The sequence below is a fragment of the Gavia stellata genome, chromosome 29, assembly GCF_030936135.1.
Source record: "Gavia stellata isolate bGavSte3 chromosome 29, bGavSte3.hap2, whole genome shotgun sequence".
NCBI lineage: Eukaryota > Metazoa > Chordata > Aves > Gaviiformes > Gaviidae > Gavia > Gavia stellata.
Window position 1 is genome coordinate 4,024,853 of NC_082622.1, and position 17,778 is coordinate 4,042,630.

General features: G+C 37.7%; 1 protein-coding gene across 2 annotated transcripts in view; it reads left to right on the forward strand.

Moving 5' to 3' along the window:
* Positions 1-17,139, forward strand: part of MACO1 (macoilin 1) — a 30,149-nt gene extending 13,010 nt beyond the window's left edge. The window contains exons 5-11 of one of the 2 annotated variants that reach the window (XM_059830729.1): positions 1,619-1,797; positions 2,268-2,766; positions 11,037-11,195; positions 11,391-11,573; positions 12,417-12,537; positions 14,044-14,218; positions 15,357-17,139. In XM_059830729.1, the coding sequence (XP_059686712.1) occupies positions 1,619-1,797; positions 2,268-2,766; positions 11,037-11,195; positions 11,391-11,573; positions 12,417-12,537; positions 14,044-14,218; positions 15,357-15,559 (1,519 nt within the window). In that variant the 3' untranslated portion in view covers positions 15,560-17,139. The remainder of the gene's footprint in view (positions 1-1,618; positions 1,798-2,267; positions 2,767-11,036; positions 11,196-11,390; positions 11,574-12,416; positions 12,538-14,043; positions 14,219-15,356) is intronic. The other variant, XM_059830730.1, reaches the window with a different exon arrangement.
* The last annotated feature ends 639 nt before the right edge of the window (positions 17,140-17,778 follow it).

Below are 17,778 nucleotides of genomic sequence, written 5' to 3' on the forward strand. Positions count from 1 at the left end.
CTACGTTTAAAATGTGTCCTGTTTTTCCTGGAGTCATTTGGTCCAGTTCCCTGTGATACAGTCTCCAATAAATTAGGCATCTGTCATTTTAATTTATATTGTCTACATTGTGCAATAAATCCCTTAAACACTAATTAAATTCTATAATAGATTACAAAAGCACTTTAGGAGCTGTGAAGGAAGGTCTTTCTGCTGCTGAATTGGATGCAAACATTTCAGCTTGTCATCAGAGTTTTAGAACTGTAGCTACAGCTGGCTTTACGCAGTATTACAAAGGAAGCATTGGCAGAAATAATGTCAGATGCATATGCAAATGGTGCTTGCATTCTGGCAGCTTACTTAGAAATGCAATTTGCACAGTGCTATTACAGAGCAAAGAATGAGAAGATTTTAATGGTTAAAAGTCATCTGCATTTGAGTTTTCCCTTGATCTACACCACCTTCAGTATTTAAAATGCAACTTCACTGTGCTTTGTTAAAATACTTGTCAAAGATATATTTATTTTTATACAGGGACGTTTGCTCATTGATCAAGTATCCTTGTTAATAAATACACTAGCATGATTTGTTAGCATTCTGTATCGGTGCAGTTGTCACAAGCTAATAAGAATACTTAAATTCTGCGTGATGAAGCTGATAAACAAAAAAATAATTCCAAAGTTCTGTTACACTTCTGTCATCCCCGTCAACAAATGGAACAGCAGAGTCTGGCTGGAAGTGAAATTCTTCATATCTTACCTGTCAGTAAGATAAGGAAGAACTAAGTTTAGAGATAAGTTGTTTTTTGCTTACAGCTTCAAGGTCAGTCTCCTAAATGAGGAATTTCCAAAGGCTGTTTATTGCCCACAAAAGATGTCTTAATTGTGGCCATCCTCAACAGAGGCAGGTGGTTATTGAGGCTCTACCTCCGGGGTCGCTTCTAGCTGTACCAGGTGTGGGTGATGGCACTTCGGCTCACAGCCTTGGTCCCCCCACAGCAATACAGCAGCCCCAAAGCTGTATGTTCCAGCGGCTTCTCCAGCTCTTGTTTCTCAGCCTGTGCTGCAGTGAGAAGGTATCACAGGGCCTGTTGCAGAGGTGGTGTTTTGAAGAACCATTGTTTTGTCTGCGCTTTAAAGAGTGGTGGAAAAGGGATCTGCTCTTTATTTCTGAGTGCAAAGGGATGAGGCTAAGGATTATAGTTTCTCCTTTCACTCTTCTGGATGAATGTTGTTAACACATCTCCCAGCTTAATGTCTTGTATATTACGTGGCCCTGTAGGAGCAAAACTTGGGAACTTCTGCTGTATGTGGCTATTTTCTCCTTAAAAGATACATAATTCCTAGTCTGGTGCTTGTCTAAATGCTGTCTTTGCTATGCATAGTGCAATTGCATTGTCGTAGCCCTTTAATCTATGCTACAGTTAATCACTGTCTGTAATGAATGTAACTTTATCTTGATAAAGAAGTGCCTACGTTTTTGAACTGTAGCTTTGTTGTAGTACAGCAAAAAAGTTTTATGTATAATTTTCTATGAAAAGTTGCAATCCAGATGTATTCACAGCTATATAATTTATTACAATTTATTAATTTGCTGTTACGGTTACATTTTGAATAATAATGTTGCTCTTTTTTCTTAGTATTGGCTACCCTGTTGTGACTTTGGGCTTTGGCTTTAAAAGTTACGTCAGCTACAAAATGCGTCTAAGAAAACAAAAAGAAGTGCAGAAAGAGAATGAGTTCTACATGCAGCTTCTCCAGCAAGCTCTGCCCCCAGAACAGCAGATGCTACAAAGGCAAGAGAGGGAGGCAGAGGAAGGCAAGTTATACTTCTTACTTAATGTGTTGGCTATTATCTGCTATTAAAAAAAAAAAAAAAAAAGCCCACTAAGGAAGAGCTTCTTTAGTCCATGTTGTTTTGATGAAAGTATGGTGAACTTAGAAACAGAGGAGCCAGAAATAAAATTATTTTGGCAGTGGTTAGTATGACAGTAGAAATGAATTATGTCCTCTCTGTTTAGTTCTTTATTAGCAGCTGCATCAATCTAGTCAGTCAGTGCTCAATGAAGCGCTAGTATTTATTATTAAATCCCTTGATTACTGTTTCCTGCCTGTAATGAGAAAAAAGTCTTAAAATATCATGTGACTTCTGATTTTCTTGGCTAGATAGACTCTAATAATGATTGCTTTCTGCAGAAATGATTGATGTGTACTTAATGATTTTTCTTTGTATGTCACAGTATTGATTGATTCAATGAACTAAGTATTTTTTTTATTTTGATATTGCAGCAGCCAAAGGATTATCTGATATGGATTCCTCAATACTTTTGCAGCACAATGGAGGCATTCCAGCCAATAAAAAATTATCTGCAACGTTGCCAGAGCTAGAATATAGAGAAAAAGGGAAAGAAAAGGACAAGGATGCTAAGAAACACAACCTTGGAATAAATAACAATATTTTGCAACCTGTAGACTCTAAAATACAAGAAATTGAATATATGGAAAACCATATCAATAGTAAAAGATTAAATAATGATCTTGTAGGAAGTACAGAAAACCTCTTAAAAGAGGACTCATGCACTGCCTCGTCCAAAAATTACAAAAATGTCAGTGGAGTTGTGAACTCCTCGCCTCGCAGTCACAGTGCAACTAATGGGAGCATCCCTTCCTCATCTACTAAAAATGAGAAAAAACAGAAATGTGCTAGCAAGAGCCCAAGCACACATAAGGACTTAATGGAAAATTGTATTCCTAATAACCAGCTAAGCAAACCAGATGCACTGGTAAGGTAAGTTTAATCCGAACATTGTGTAACAGCCTGTCTTATCTTCCCGGCCTTCCAGTCCATCATTTTTTTTTTTTTTTGGGAAAATGTAGCTTATGATCCCATAAAGAAGGCTGGATTGTTTAGTAATGGAACAAGATAACTAGGAGCTGCGCCTTCTGGGTTCTGTTCCTGATTTTTGCCTCTGCTTTGCTATGCAGCCTTGAGCAAATTACTTCCTTTCTACCTCAGTATACGATACTTACCTACCTCACAGGGGTGTTGTGAGGCATAATAAATAGCTTTGACAATCACTTGATAGAAGGGATGAGAGAAATGTGGAGAATCATTATGACAGAGCTCAGTGGATGTGTTCTTGACAAATCTTTCATGGGGTGACCTTTGCATCTTCAGGGAATTCAGTGGGGTTTGATGGTGCTTGAGGAGGTGTTTTGTCTTAATTTTTTGGTTTGTTTTTTTTCCCCTTGAAACGTTTGGCTTTTGTTTTAATCTTCAATTGATGAGTATAGATGCAAAGTATCATCTACTGCATAACTCCTTAAAGCAGGAAGTCGTATTCCTGCTTGCATACCTGCTGCCTTGTTGGTTTAAATACAGGTCACAGGGATTGAATTTAGCTGCCTTGTAAACTATAAAGATTGAAAAAGTCACATCTTTACATATGCTTATCTGAAGTTTAAATAAAGGTATATTTATGAAATGCAGCTAAGTGCTTAGAGAGTGTAAGTCCTGACGCATACGGTGTTCTCATACGTTACCAAAACAAGTACTTGTAAGAAAGAGGTACTGTGTAACTGTTCTGAATGGGGATAGAGATACGTCTAGAACAAAACTGTTGCACAACTGTGCACTTTCCTACCATTCCTGGCTTATGTCTCTCTTTTTCCTTTTCTCATGTGCTGAACACTCTTCAGCCAACAAATCCTTGTTGGCTAACTTAATTGGCAGATCGGGTTCGCTTTCCCTGTGGGTACCTTTTGGTAATTGGACTTTTGACTCTGGTCTGTCTCTGAGGATTTGTGCTATGTGAATACAATTACTTCAATGAAAATACTATTTTCTCCTCTGATAATCACTCTGCCACTGATTGGCATCCCTCTGCCAATTAAATATCCAGACTAATTGATACCTAATATCTGTAGAGAACTTGTATGAAGCAAATAAGAAACAAGCTAATCAATCTAATCTGTGAATCAAATTCAGCCAAGATTAATGGGATGCAGATGGCTCTGCCTTCAGCAAGGCTCCATCTAAATAAACATGTCTATGACTGCTTGTTGTATGTTGCCTTGTATGTTGCCGGTTTCAGATGGGCATTTCTGTACGCTTTATATGGTTTATTTGCTCACTGAAGAAGAGAACAGGTCAGTTCAGCTTTGCTGCAGTTCAAAATATGGCTCATTAAGTCTTGAGAAAAGAGAAGGGGGAAGCACTTTATAGAACAACCTGCCAGACTAAGAATTTTGTCCCATGTAGCTATGACAAGGAATGAGATTTAAACCTCTTGTGGTTCAGGTTTTAAATTACACGTTGAAATTTTTCTATGCTGTTCCTCAGATGTGATCTTAGACCAGGTGGTCACTGTAATCATCCAAAGGGGGTTTTCTAATGCAGAAGTGAGTATACAATAAACTAGGCTGTGCCCTTACAGAATTCTAGCTCCTCTAATTCACTGGGAGGGGATGGTGTACACAATTAGTGTCCTCTGAAAGTGCCTTTGTGCAGCGTAGCCTTACTCTGCCCTGAAAGTGAATCAAGCTACTTCAGTCTTTTGTTTGTCAAGTGTTTCTGTGTGATGCGTGGGTGTGATGTGGCTGTTGTGCTACAAATTTGCGTAGCTGCTTATTGTGCACTGATTTCGCCGTGCAGGCAAGCCAGGAGTACTTAAAACACCAACGTACTGTGTGTTGCTGCTCACAGTTTCTTATGAACGTGGATGACTGAAATCATTCATGAAATCTTGTTTCAGTTCAGATTGAGTATGTAACTCCTACACCAATAGAAGCGTAAACTTACCTGACAAATTGGATGGGATGGGATGCACTTAAATTCAAAAATTCGTGTTTATTTTTTTTAACTTGTCAGTTATCCTGTCCCTGGAGTGTAAGGCATTTGTTCGTCATCTTTTCCACTTCCAGTAGTATTACTCATTCCCGTTATTAAACTTTTAGTCTGCATCAGTGCTGTACCCTGAAAAGGGTTGATGAAGTCCTGTATTTGTGTCCGACTTTCAGATCAGATCTGCTCAGCTTCCAAATAAAGATGCTTTTTATAACTTCTTGTCCAGCAGACTCACAGCAGGATGTCAAAACCAAGCTGCTTTCCTTTTGTGTTCACAAATGATTTCCCTGAGCTGACTAACCAGTATTAAATGTAAAGTATGCCTTATGACTGCTAGGGCCTCAGGATTAACAGGGGTTATTCAAGACAGTAAAGATTGGGGTTTTTTGAGAACAAGACAGTCTTGCACGTTTGTTAATTTTTTTCTCTTAAATACTTGATGTGACATCTATATCTGAAAGGGTTCTGCTAATTAAGTTTATATTTTAGACAGACAATATTACTCTTATTTGAAACAGTAGATTTTTATTTTTGTTCTGTCTGGTAAATGGTTAGTGTGTGTGTTTGGTTTGCCAGAGAGGAAGTTGCGGCTCCCCATCTCTAGGTATTTGGTATCCAGTGGAGGGATAAACTTGGTAGCCCTTTACACTTAATACTGTTTGTCAGTAGGTACCGAGCAAGTTGACTTCTTGTTACGGTTTCACTGTCACTTCTGCAGTGCAGCAGGTTTTGTTCGCGTTTTAGGAGCTTGATGTATGGAACGAGTCAAAGCTGTAATTGCTGCAGAATTTTTTTTTTCTATTGCCTACTACATAATAATCGTGTCCTGCCTCTAGCTATTTGCACCCTTAAAATTAAAAAAAAAAAAGCCCACCAAAAAACACCCACAAAACACTGGCAGTGCAGCTTGGCAAAACTGTTTGTATCCATAGAGGTCTTGCCTTTGGCACATGAGGTGTTGAAACAAGCTGTCTTATGTACTAATTATTCTCAGAGATAACGATGACATCTTCTGGCAATTGGACTAAGAAAAATATTTGTGAAGCAAGGGCTGGTCTACTGCATCTTATTTTACTTTCCTAAAATTTAGTGTTGCCTGCAGAGGCAGTCCTGAAGGTTTTAATGTAAATTTCTGTCTGTTCAATGCTAATTATTGTACATCTTCTCTGGCACTGTTGATGTCCTAAGAGTGAGTGCTGCTTCTTTCTTATCCCCCCTGCCTGAAATGGCATTAGTGTACCAGAAGGCTTTCTGTTGCCAGCTGCTGTAGGGGATATGGTCAGTGTTTCATGCAATATGATGGGAGTGAAGGAAAATATAGAATAGAAAAGCAAAAGAATTGGGAATGTAAATTAGAAATCTGGGAGAGGATCCTTCTAGCAGACTATTTTCGAGCCACTGTCAATATAGTGCATGGACTGTTCAGAAACAGAATAACCTTTTGAAATGCTAGCTGCTTAGATCAATTCTGTGTAGGAGAAAAATAAGTAACTCTGCTTTTTCTCTGTGGATTGCTGTCTTTTTGGTAATGAAAAATGCTCTGAGGAACTGCTAGTACAGCATATTAGTTACAGCAGGAGAACCTCAATGTCGCATTGGCTACTTCAAAGAAGTAAGTTCACTGCGGGGGATGCTTACGCCAAGAGATTGGGCCAGAACAGAACAAAGGAAAAAATGGGTCTCTTAGAAAAGCACCTGAGTGCCTTCTGGGTCTTTTAAAACTTTAATTTTTGTATAAATTGTGTTTAATTTGTGTGCAACTGCCAGGTGATTATGGAATTGCATTAACCGAGTAAACTAAGCAACAAGGGTATATTATTCATGAGTTATCAATACTTAGGAGGATTAAGCTGAATTGAGTTGTCTTTAAGTTGATCCATCAATCTTCCCTGAAGCATTTGGAAAAATACTCAGTCTTGGAGGTGATTACTGATTAATTCTCTTCATCAGTGAGATCAAGAATGATATGTGGTAGTGCTGAGAAAAGAAAATGGGTAAATCTGCATTTGTAGTAATGACAAACCAAAAGAAATTGGCATTGGTTGTATAAATGGCACAATGTAATAATCTGCAACTAAACCCTCATTTTAAAAATAGTTGTGTGTCAAAATGGCTTGTAGTTTATGCAGCAACAGAGAAAAGCATCTTCTAGAACTCAAGTTTTCTTCACCCCGCTTTGTAAATAACTTTTTCAATAAGCCTGGAAATAAGAGACTTAAGCAGAAAATGAAATGCTAGAAAGAATAATAATAATAAAAAAATGCTGTCTTATTGGGTCATTTATCACTGTATCAGTAGTGCAGACTATTACGGAGGGGAGGAGGGAAATCTCCATGCACTAGTCTGCACTCATAGCAGCGAAGCTTTCTTTTATGACATTGTATTGGTTTACCTTGATGATGTGCTTTCATTTTAGAAAGGGGCAACAGAAAGGGTGTTTTAGTCTCTTTGTATTTTTGTGAGAATGATGGATGACCTCTAAGTCTATATACAGAGAAGAGCTTTGACTTGCTGTTCCACAGGAGGAAATTTTGTTTGACTGGACTTTATAAGGTAGATAAGAACAAGGTTACACACCAGAGAATGCAAGGAGTACATGTGGCTCTTCATGTCTGTCTCTCTCTTTTTTTTTTTTTTTTTAAATGAAGTTGTATCTCTAGCTAATTGTGGCATGTCTGTCTGTGAGAGAAACCATATAGGAAACATTCAGTCCTTGCTTTATGATGGATTATTAGCTTCCTAATTAATTTTAGATAGTAAAGAACATTTATTTGCTTTATAAATTGCAGAAAACATCTGCTCTGGTATTTAAAGATATAGCAAAAACTACAGCGTAATGAAAAGGAGTAATCAAAATCTGGTAAAACCTTATTTTAAAACTTACTCTAAACAAGTCCATCAACAGATAAATTTCCAATGGTTTTGTCTGCCATTGACTTGGAAGAGTTTAGTTTTCTCTGTGTTCATTCTTTTCTGCCCCTTTTGGAATTGCACTGCAATAGTTGATCACACACCGCATGTAGATTGATCATGTTTTACGTATGTTATTCTGTCTTTCGACTGTTTGTTAGGTCATCTGTACTGATAGGAGCGATTGTTTCGCAACAGAATAAAATCTCTTAACTGCATGGTGGCCTGAAAAATTCAGATGTACAGAAGTACTGGAATTCTTTGATTAGAGTAAGTCGAACGGGTTAAGTTGCCACTCTTTCACTCCTGAGCCTACTGTGAGCTCATTTGTGGTGGCCAGTAAATCGGAGTCTTGGTGTTTTAATGGATGCACAAGGTATATAGTTCCCACTGTACACCTGCTAGCAGTTTCTAAGAAATAGAAATTCCTCTCTGCAGCATTTAGTGAATTAAGGGTTGTAGGCAAACAGCGCCAACTGCTCATAGGCAGTAATATTCTATCAGTACCTGGTCGGCCTGGATGTGCTTTAGTTCTATGGCTACTGGTTTTTCATGAACAATGGAAGCACCCAGAGTTTGATCAATTCTTGTTGGTTTAATCCTGACTTCTTTGATTTACAGTGAAAGTCATAATGAACGGCAGGTTGGTCTCATTTTCCTGTAAGAGTTACTCAAAGTCCCCTGTGGTCCTTCAGAGTAAAAGGATGAGTGTTTGATGCTTGGAGCATGCTTGAAAAGTTAAGGTGGAAAGGACATCCGTAAGGCTTTGGCTCTGTGCTCAGGCAGGATTTGAATGATGCGTCATGAGTGTGCAACACTTTCTGATCCTGATTCTCACAAATTTAACGTACCCAGCTCTGGTTGGATACTTCTACCTATGCTGTGTAAAAAGGCAGGCTGTGGCTTGCGGTCTCATATTTCCTCCTGGTTTGGAAAGTAGGCGTCCTTTCTGGTCACGTTTGTGTGCACTCTGCAGATCACGCAGGTTTCAGCTTTCTTGACAGCACAGTCTGGACCAGCCCCGCGAGCACTGCAGGTACAGAGCCCTCATTGAAACCGGCAGGAATGCCATGAACCAGATGGCTTCAGGAGTTGGAACTAATGTCAATACGCTGTTGCCAAAAATACGAACTCCGCTTGTCCTGTGCCAGCACCTCCAATTTATTCGGGCTTTACCTGATCAGTGCTTCTTTTCCTGGAATACTAAACACCCAAAATAAATCCTGGTATATTTTATTTGAGCAAGTTTGACATAGCCTTTTCCCTATAAATAAGACTATTTGCAGCTCTCTTGTTTTCACAGTTATCACTTTCTTGTAGAGATGTATGTTGAAATTATTGATGGATACTTGTCAATGCAAAGTGTGTGTGATTTATGTGCATTCCTTTACGTTGTCCTACCAACCATTTTTTCACCTATTTATGAAAACCTATATTAAAACCAATCAGCTGTTGGCAGACAACAGTCTGCTAATGCTTCCTACAGCATCTTATTCTCTTCAATTACTAAGTTTGCTCCTTCAAAAAACACATAGTTACTGCTTATTGGAAGATTAAATTGAACTGTTAGATCATCGCCCAACTACTGTCCAGCTCTATCACTTAACATACTGAACACGGTGAAAATACATGCCTATGTCTGCTGATGGGTTTTCCATTTTTGTTTTGTGTGCTATGGTTACATGGTTGAATGAGTATTTGGTTAGGCTTGCAAATTCTTTTCCTCCTACAACAGAGTACAAGGTGTTGAAATGATTTGTGGTCTTTGACATGAAATGTGTATTTGCTTTGTACTATTACTATTTGCCTACTAAGTATAAGTTGGTGGGTTTTTTTCTTTTTAAAGGTACATTTGACCACAGTTTATACTATATTAAAAGGAATTCATCTTACCAGTAGGGCAGTTCAAGTGTAATTAGAAAGGCAGCTTAGTACAGCTGTGGAAAGTAGGATCTGAGCATCTGAGTTATATGAGTGTATTATAGACCATGCTCCTTTATAGGCTGTTTCTTGCTGTTAATTTACCCGGTAGACCTCTCGGTGCAGTTTTAGCCTATTACAGATGTATTTTTATGAACTTCCCTAAGTTTGATGATTCTACATTTAACCTCTTGATTCATTCACACAGGATGTTCTTATGCCGCATACAGTTACATCTCTCACTAGCATTTTAGGTTGAGATTTTCCTGCACTTGAAGCCCAAAAGAGCTAAGTGTTTTCATTATGAGGACAAAAAGCTATAACCGTTCATCTGTGCTAGTGAATGTCAGTAAGGACAGTTCATTTTGGCTTTTGTGACTATTTTCCCAAAGTCTTAATGTTCAACTACCACTAATTCTATATGGAACTTTAGGAAATAAAACCATCTTTATCTTGTTTATGAACATTTAAAAACTTTTAAGTCAATAACTGAAGGAGCAAATGAGGATTATGTGTGAATGAGAGGCATGTTTGCTTTAATAAGTATGTAACACAGTGCTCATAAATGGTTGATTATTCACCTGTGATGTGTTTTTATTCTAAGACTCAATAATCTTATTTTGAAAATGTGGGGAAAAAATTAAGGTGAGCAGGGGGCCTCTCTTTAGAAATTTGTATTTTATTTAACCAATTTTGGTTGAAAATATTTTAATTAATAAGCTTGCAAGAGTCTTCAAGAACATTCTAACGCTACAATTAAGTGTATAGCAGATGGTCTCTGTTAAGGAGCAATTAAAACTAAATTTACTGACTCCTGAACTGTGGATGACTTAACACATACTCTTTATTCAACATGCACATCATGTACTTCCAAGAAGAAAAAAAAAAAAAAAAAGAAAAAAAAAAAACCACAAAACATTTAGGTGAGAATTCAGGAGTATGCTCCATAGCTCAGCTATAACTAACAAATTAAACTCATAATTTGTTGAGAAAAGTAAAATTTGTTCATATGTGCACCTGTCCTTGTTTACAACTTCTCAGACTTATCCATTTCATTTCTGCTTGAAGAGGAAAAATATAATTCCATAGGATTTGTTTTACAACTGTGCAGTGCATGGAGGAGAACAAAATTCCTGTGGGAGGTTATGAAGTGTGTGTATAGCTATACATAGAGCTATATATGTATAGTTATATAAAACATTATTATTATTTAGCAAGGATAGACATAATTTCTGAGAGTTTTTATTATTTTAAGAATCAAGGGTTTGGGGGAGTTGGCAGATGGTATGATGTTTACTCTGCTTATTTTTATATAATGTGCTTGAACCTTTGGATAACTGGGAAATAAAGTTGAAATTGTCTTTTAAAATTGTCTTTCTTAGGTTGGAACAAGATATTAAAAAGTTAAAGGCTGACCTGCAAGCAAGCAGGCAGATCGAACAGGAGCTACGTAGTCAGATCAGTTCTCTGACTAACACAGAGCGGGGAATTCGATCTGAAATCGGACAGCTCCGGCAAGAAAATGAACTGCTTCAGAACAAGTATGTGTTTCTACACAGCTCTGTAAATTAGGTGCTGATGACTGTAGTCTGATAAAGGGGAATTATTATGTTAAGACTCTACAAAATTTGAGGCACTTGTCTGCAAATCCAGCAAGACTCATTTGGGACCATTAACAGCAATTTATTTTTAGTAAGTAAAATCCTCCATTAAATCCCATACCTGTTACCTTCCAGATTACACAATGCTGTACAAATGAAACAAAAAGACAAACAAATGATCAGCCAGTTGGAGAAGAAACTAAAGGCAGAGCAGGAGGCACGAGCCTTTGTAGAAAAACAATTAATGGAAGAAAAGAAAAGAAAGAAGTTGGAAGAAGCAACTGCTGCACGTGCTGTTGCATTTGCTGCTGCTACAAGGTACTTTGTTCTACCCCAGAAGCAAGCTCAGCTCCAGAAAATTATTGAAATGTAGCTGTTGCTACTGAAATGTCTTTTGGGGGGATTTGGGGAGGCATTTTTCACTCTTCTGTACATAAAGGAGTAGTCTGTGTTTGACTTTTGAAAAAGAAGTTTTATTTGTGTTGAGGTTTATTTGTGTTAAGGCAGTGGGAGGACTGGGAGATCTCCTTCCATGAAGCCAAGTCTCAGTACTTGTATAGTTACATTTGCAGGGTGTAAAGGATGAATATGCGCTAAATTATCTGCTGTACCTTGATTGTGCTAACAGAGAGATGTTGTACCCTGCATGGGTCAGTCTGCTTTAAAAAAAAAGAACATCCCCTTCATGTGGGGACTGTGACTCAAGGATTCATGCAACAACATTGGCCAAAATACTGTCTTGATCTCACATCTTGAAAGTATTCTGCTCTAGCCAATGACTACCAGTGCTCAGCACAGTGATGTTTCAGTAGCAACGTAGGTGTATAGATGGGAAGTTTTTCAAGATGAAAGCATGGAACAACTGTGGATGACTTTAATCTGCAGTGCTCCAAATGTCTAAAAGGAATTATTTCTGCTTTTCTGTTCTCTGTATTTCATAAATATTCCAGATTTCTTAATACTTGAGGCATAACATTGAGTAACTTTCTGGAGCTTTCTGCATTGTTGCCATAAAGGAAATTCTCTTGCTGAAAAGAACAAAGTTAGCTTCCTCTTTTTATCCTTCAATATTTATATTAATTTCCACGTTACAAACAGTTCAGGAATGACAGCCTCATTCTTATTTCATCATCTTCTTCTCTTTTAATGTTTTTTCTGCAGAGGAGAATGTACTGAAACTTTACGAAATCGTATCCGAGAGCTAGAGACAGAGTGCAAGAAGCTAACAATTGACATAAAGCTGAAAGAAGATCAGATACGAGAACTAGAAATGAAAGTTCAGGTAATGAGAAAGCACCAGGGGCTTAGATCAGCATCACAATGAGTGCTTTCAGCCCTCTGAAATTGGTGGATCTTCATAACAGGCAATCAACACCTTCAAGAATTATGCTTTTCAGATGTCTGTCTTGCATGTCCTGCATCAGGCTTTGTAAGAACATGGGTATGAGAAAGGTTAATAGTCTCAGCTCCACACCACTCAATCGTTTAAATTATTAGATTTTTTTTTTTCCCCCCCGAACCAACGGTCTGGGTAGGCTGAGAATATAATCCCCTCAACAACAGTTTTTGTCTGTGTGAGGAGCTTGTTGCCAGTCTGTGTCATTATTGATTTCACTGCTAGCAAATAAGATTGCTTACTCAATGCAGTCTTTATCACTGGCCAGACATATTTTTTTTTGTGAAAGCGCTTGAATATTGAAAGTACATTGTGGTAGACTTGCAGCAGACACATTGTCTGGCATGTTAGAGTTTAAGAGCTCAAATGTGTGAGTTGAAGTTGACCTTACTCCTTTAAAATGTCTGTTCCTAAAGATGTACACGGACTGTCAACTGACAATTTGCATGAATATGTATTTTTAATGTCTTGTAGTTTTTTAGACACTCTTCAAAATCCACCTGGTGTTATTGTGAAGTTGTTTCCAAATAACATATGCAGCCTTGTTGTTTGTGGTTTTACCAAACCCTTGAAAACAAGTGTGGTTTAACCATGGAGAATATGAGCATGGCTTTCAAATAATTAAAATTAGCTGTAATCAAGCTTTTTAATTTTATTACCATCTTCAAACTGTTAGAGAAGCTTTTTGTTATAGGCATTACTATTTCCCCCGTTGTAGTATTGTTTCTTCATTTAAAAGGACTGAACTATTTTTATGTACAGTATTTCATTTTTTCTTAGTCAAAACGTTAATGCATGCTTCCCAGCCATAAGGTGCTTGTCTCTCATGTGCAGAATACTTGCTCCCTCCTTCTCTCTTTTCTAAATTTCTGGGTTTGCAGCACAGTTAGGTTCAATGTGGGAAGTATTCTGAGGCAAATAAATCTCTCTCTTCAGCCGACTGAAATATTTTAAAATGCTTATTTAGTATCACTTTAAACTGTCTAGCAAGAGGTCAGTTCCCATTCTAGCCATTTTGCTTGTGGGAAGTGTTTTCGTGTGCCGCAGCTTGGCTAAGAGCACTGTGTGGCTGCTTAGCTGGCACTTGGAAGTGCTGAGGAGGATTTCTGGGTGGAGGGTCTCGGTACGGATGATAAAGGGCTGAGAAGCAGAGTAAATGGTACTTGCTCACCTCACTGTAATTATGCATTGTACAATATGGCTTTAATCACTTGTATGATGGCTGTGTATAATTACTGGAGGTAATATTACAGTGTCCTTAATTAACCATCATTTTAATTTTACAGTATTAATAGCAGGCCCAGTGGTGTGCTGTGGGGAAGAGAAAGACTTCTCAGTGTATCTCATGTGTAAAGTCGATGAGAATAACATTTGTCCTAATCACTCCTACAGGAACTGCGGAAGTACAAGGAAAATGAGAAGGATACGGAGGTGTTAATGTCAGCACTTTCAGCCATGCAGGATAAAACACAGCACTTAGAGAACAGCCTGAGTGCAGAGACCAGGATCAAGCTGGATCTGTTCTCTGCATTAGGAGATGCAAAACGGCAGCTTGAGATTGCCCAAGGTAATGTGGGATAGTTTAATTCAACACATAGTACTGACTGAAATTGCGAAAATATGACAGAAAGAATATCCTACCTTTTTATTTAGGGGTGGGCTACAGTCTCCACGCAGCATTTCAGCTTTCAGTGGGTTTTTGTCTTCTACAGCTTTGTGAATGTGAGCCTAAGCAATCCAGCTGATCAGCTGCCCTAATTTCCCCAAGCTATTAAACTGAAGACAGTAAAAGTCAAGATGGGCATTTAAGTTAATTTATGATGATTTTCTGCATTTTTATAAACCATTACCTTAAAGCTGGAGAACTTCTTTTAAAGAGCTAGAAGATAAAATAATAGTCGCCATCTATTAAGCCCCCGTCCTTGAATCCTAATAATATTTTGATACTCCTGAAGTAAATACAACCTAAATGTGGGGGGAAAAAAAATAACCCAACCTGTTTTAAACTCCATGCTGGTGAGGTAAGCATGGACACTGGTGTCCGTCTTGGGCTGGTGTGGCAGCCACCAGAGGGAGCATGAAGTCAATATAAAACCCTGCCCAGACTGTCCTTTCTTCAGTTGTGCAAACCGTGAAGCAAAATTAAATAACCTTTTGATTTAGCACCTGTTTAATTTCCTTGCAGAAGTTTGCTTGGTTGCAGGAAAATTTGATTAGAGTGAAAATTTTTTTGTTTGTTTCATTTCATTGGTGTTTATGTAGTTTCTTAAATTGCTGTAGTGATGTTGTGGGTGTGCACAAAGGGGGTTTACAAGAATGGTGAGAATGGGACAGTTTTGAAAATACATAACACATTTAATAAGCAAACACTTGTGTCCCTGTGAGGTGCTTGTAAAATATGAACGAAAGAGTGCAGAAAAACATTGAGCCATAGAAATAATCTTTTGGTATGGTGCAGCTGTGAATCCAAACAATGCAAAATCTAACGAAGTGCTATGCCTAGTTGGGTTACATGGTAACTAAAGGTAATTAAACATAGTTCCTCAACACAAACAACGAATTATGTGAGTTGTGCTTTTATTGATGTCATGTTAGAGCGCTGAATGTCTTCTGGGTGTTTTGCATCAACAGCTCTTATCATTGAACAGTTGGTGGAGGGTGAAAACATGCTGCTGGTTCTAAGTGATGTTATTTGCTGTTTTCAGGGCAAATAATTCAAAAAGATCAGGAAATCAAGGACCTAAAACAGAAGATTGCAGAAGTTATGGCAGTAATGCCCAGCATAACATACACAGCAGCCACCAGCACTCTGAGTCCTGTTTCCCCACATTACTCTTCCAAATTTGTGGAGACCAGCCCTTCTGGACTTGATCCAAATGCCTCTGTTTATCAGCCCTTGAAGAAATGAATGCCAATTTTCTTTTTGCCCAGTAATTTTGTCATGCTGAAGGCATCACACAGGAGTGTCTCTTGCAGTCAAGATGAAATTGTATTGTGTGAGACTGTATTTGTTGTCATTTAAAAAAGGATAAAAGAACATCTGGATTGACTAGAACTGCCCATCAGTTTTTCTTGTAAATTTTTAGAAAACCTCACAGAACTTTGCAATTTATTTTCCTTGGCCAATGCATTAAAAACAATTCTTGGTTTTCAAGTAGCCAATTTTGCCTTTTTATGTACTCTTGCATGGTTTCCTCTTGAAAAATACAGGGCTTTGCTTGATTTTGAACCCTTTCTTTTTTTTTTTAATAATCAAGTTGAATTTGCAGATTCATTCAGAAATAGTGAGGAAAAACTTTTAGTTTTTACAGTGAAAGGGTTAAATAATCTAACAAAGCTTTGATTTATAGATGTATTAAATACAAATATGTGATGTTGCAGAAGATAATTTGATTACCCCTCAAAGGACCAAACAAATTTCAGGGGCGTTGTTTAAGGGAAAGAATAAGAGAATAGATGATGATGTGACGGTGGTTGTTGTGTGAAATATTTATATTCCCATTGGTGTTTTTAGTCATTGAGAATTGCTAACAGTCTTGTTCACAGTGCCTTGGGAAAAGACATTTCAAGAGGAAACTTGATAGTTTAAACTATTTTTTCCCCCTTCACTGTCATCTAGCTTATATATCAAGCTCATTACAGAGTCTACTGCAAATTGTACATGGTAATTTGGATGTTCATTATAAACCAAGGTTACATCTTCTGTTTATTTTGATATAAACTCAGCAGTGTTCTGTAACTTGCCTTGATTATACTGCATCGTGGAAGGCACAATATTAATACAGGAAGCGTTATTGTGAAGGCGGAACTGTGCAATGTACTGTATACAAGAGACTGTAAAGCTGGCTAATAAAAGCTGCAGTTCTGGGTTTTTTTATTTTATTCAACTGTGATTTACACTTGATATCACCTTGTGTTTGACAATTTAAATGGAGCTGAATATTTTTCAGCTGTTGTGCCAAGGAATTTTTAAGGAGTTTTAAAGGAAACTCATAAATTGCACAAAGGTTTAAGTTAAAAATGTATATTATACATTGATAGAAAGTGTTTGCACTGGCAACTTCTGAAGTGTTTCAGATTTTTTGAAGGGGGGGTATTGGAGGGGTGGGAAGCAAAATTGTGTTGGAAACTAGCAGAATTACAAACCCAACATTATGATTTCGCAAACATGCAGTGGACTCTGGAAGAACAAAGTTCTTAAAAGAATTTTTTTAAAAAAGTTTCATGTTAATTGGCATGTATGCCTCCTTAAAAAAAAATGAAGTAGGACACGCAAGTCAATAGAAGTATTAAAGTTTCATCATTTTAATCACAGATATTCTTTTGGGATAAAACTTCTAGCTTTAGCCAGGTGTGCATGTTGCTGTCATTTGCATTTTTGAATCATCTTGTGTAATTGTCACCATAAAAGTGTTACTCAGAAATGTCATAGGTTTTTCATCTTTGTGCAAAACATGAAATATTGTCACTGACTTTTTGTGTTGAGGTTCCCCCATTTTGCTGCCTACTTTGGCACAATTTTCGTTCAATACTTGGTCTTGGCTGCATTCTTTTTTTCTGTGGGGTTTACAAAGAATAAACGTTTTCTTGCAGATAAAAACAAATTTTTTTTTTTTTTTCCTTTTTAACTGACCTGATTTAGCCTGGTATAAAGAATACATTTTGTTTAAAGAGCACTTTGTTATTCCAGGTAAGTCTTCTCTTTTGCAACAGAGCTTCACTTCTGTGAAACAGAAGGAAGAACAGATGGTTTTTGTATTCGATGTATAAACTTAGCAGGTTACCCTGTCTGTGGGCTCAAAAAAAAAAAAAAAAGGGAAATGTCTTGAGAATTGCAGAAGTATGTCTGGAAGGTTAGCCTTTCCAGCCATTCTCCTTACTGCAAAAGCAAAGCCGAGATGGATTTGGAGGCTTAAGCATTGTCCTTGTCTAGGCAAAAAGAAAGAACAACTTCTTCCTGGTTTGCAGTATATCCACTTAATGCTCCTAACAGGAGCTGTGGCTGCTGTAAAATTTTTTCTTTGGAATCCTGCCGTTGTATTCAGGGTAAATGTGCTGTCTTTTACATCTTTGCTTTGGCTACTGCCGTAGCTGGTCCTGACATGGGTGGTGTTCTCTGACTGCATT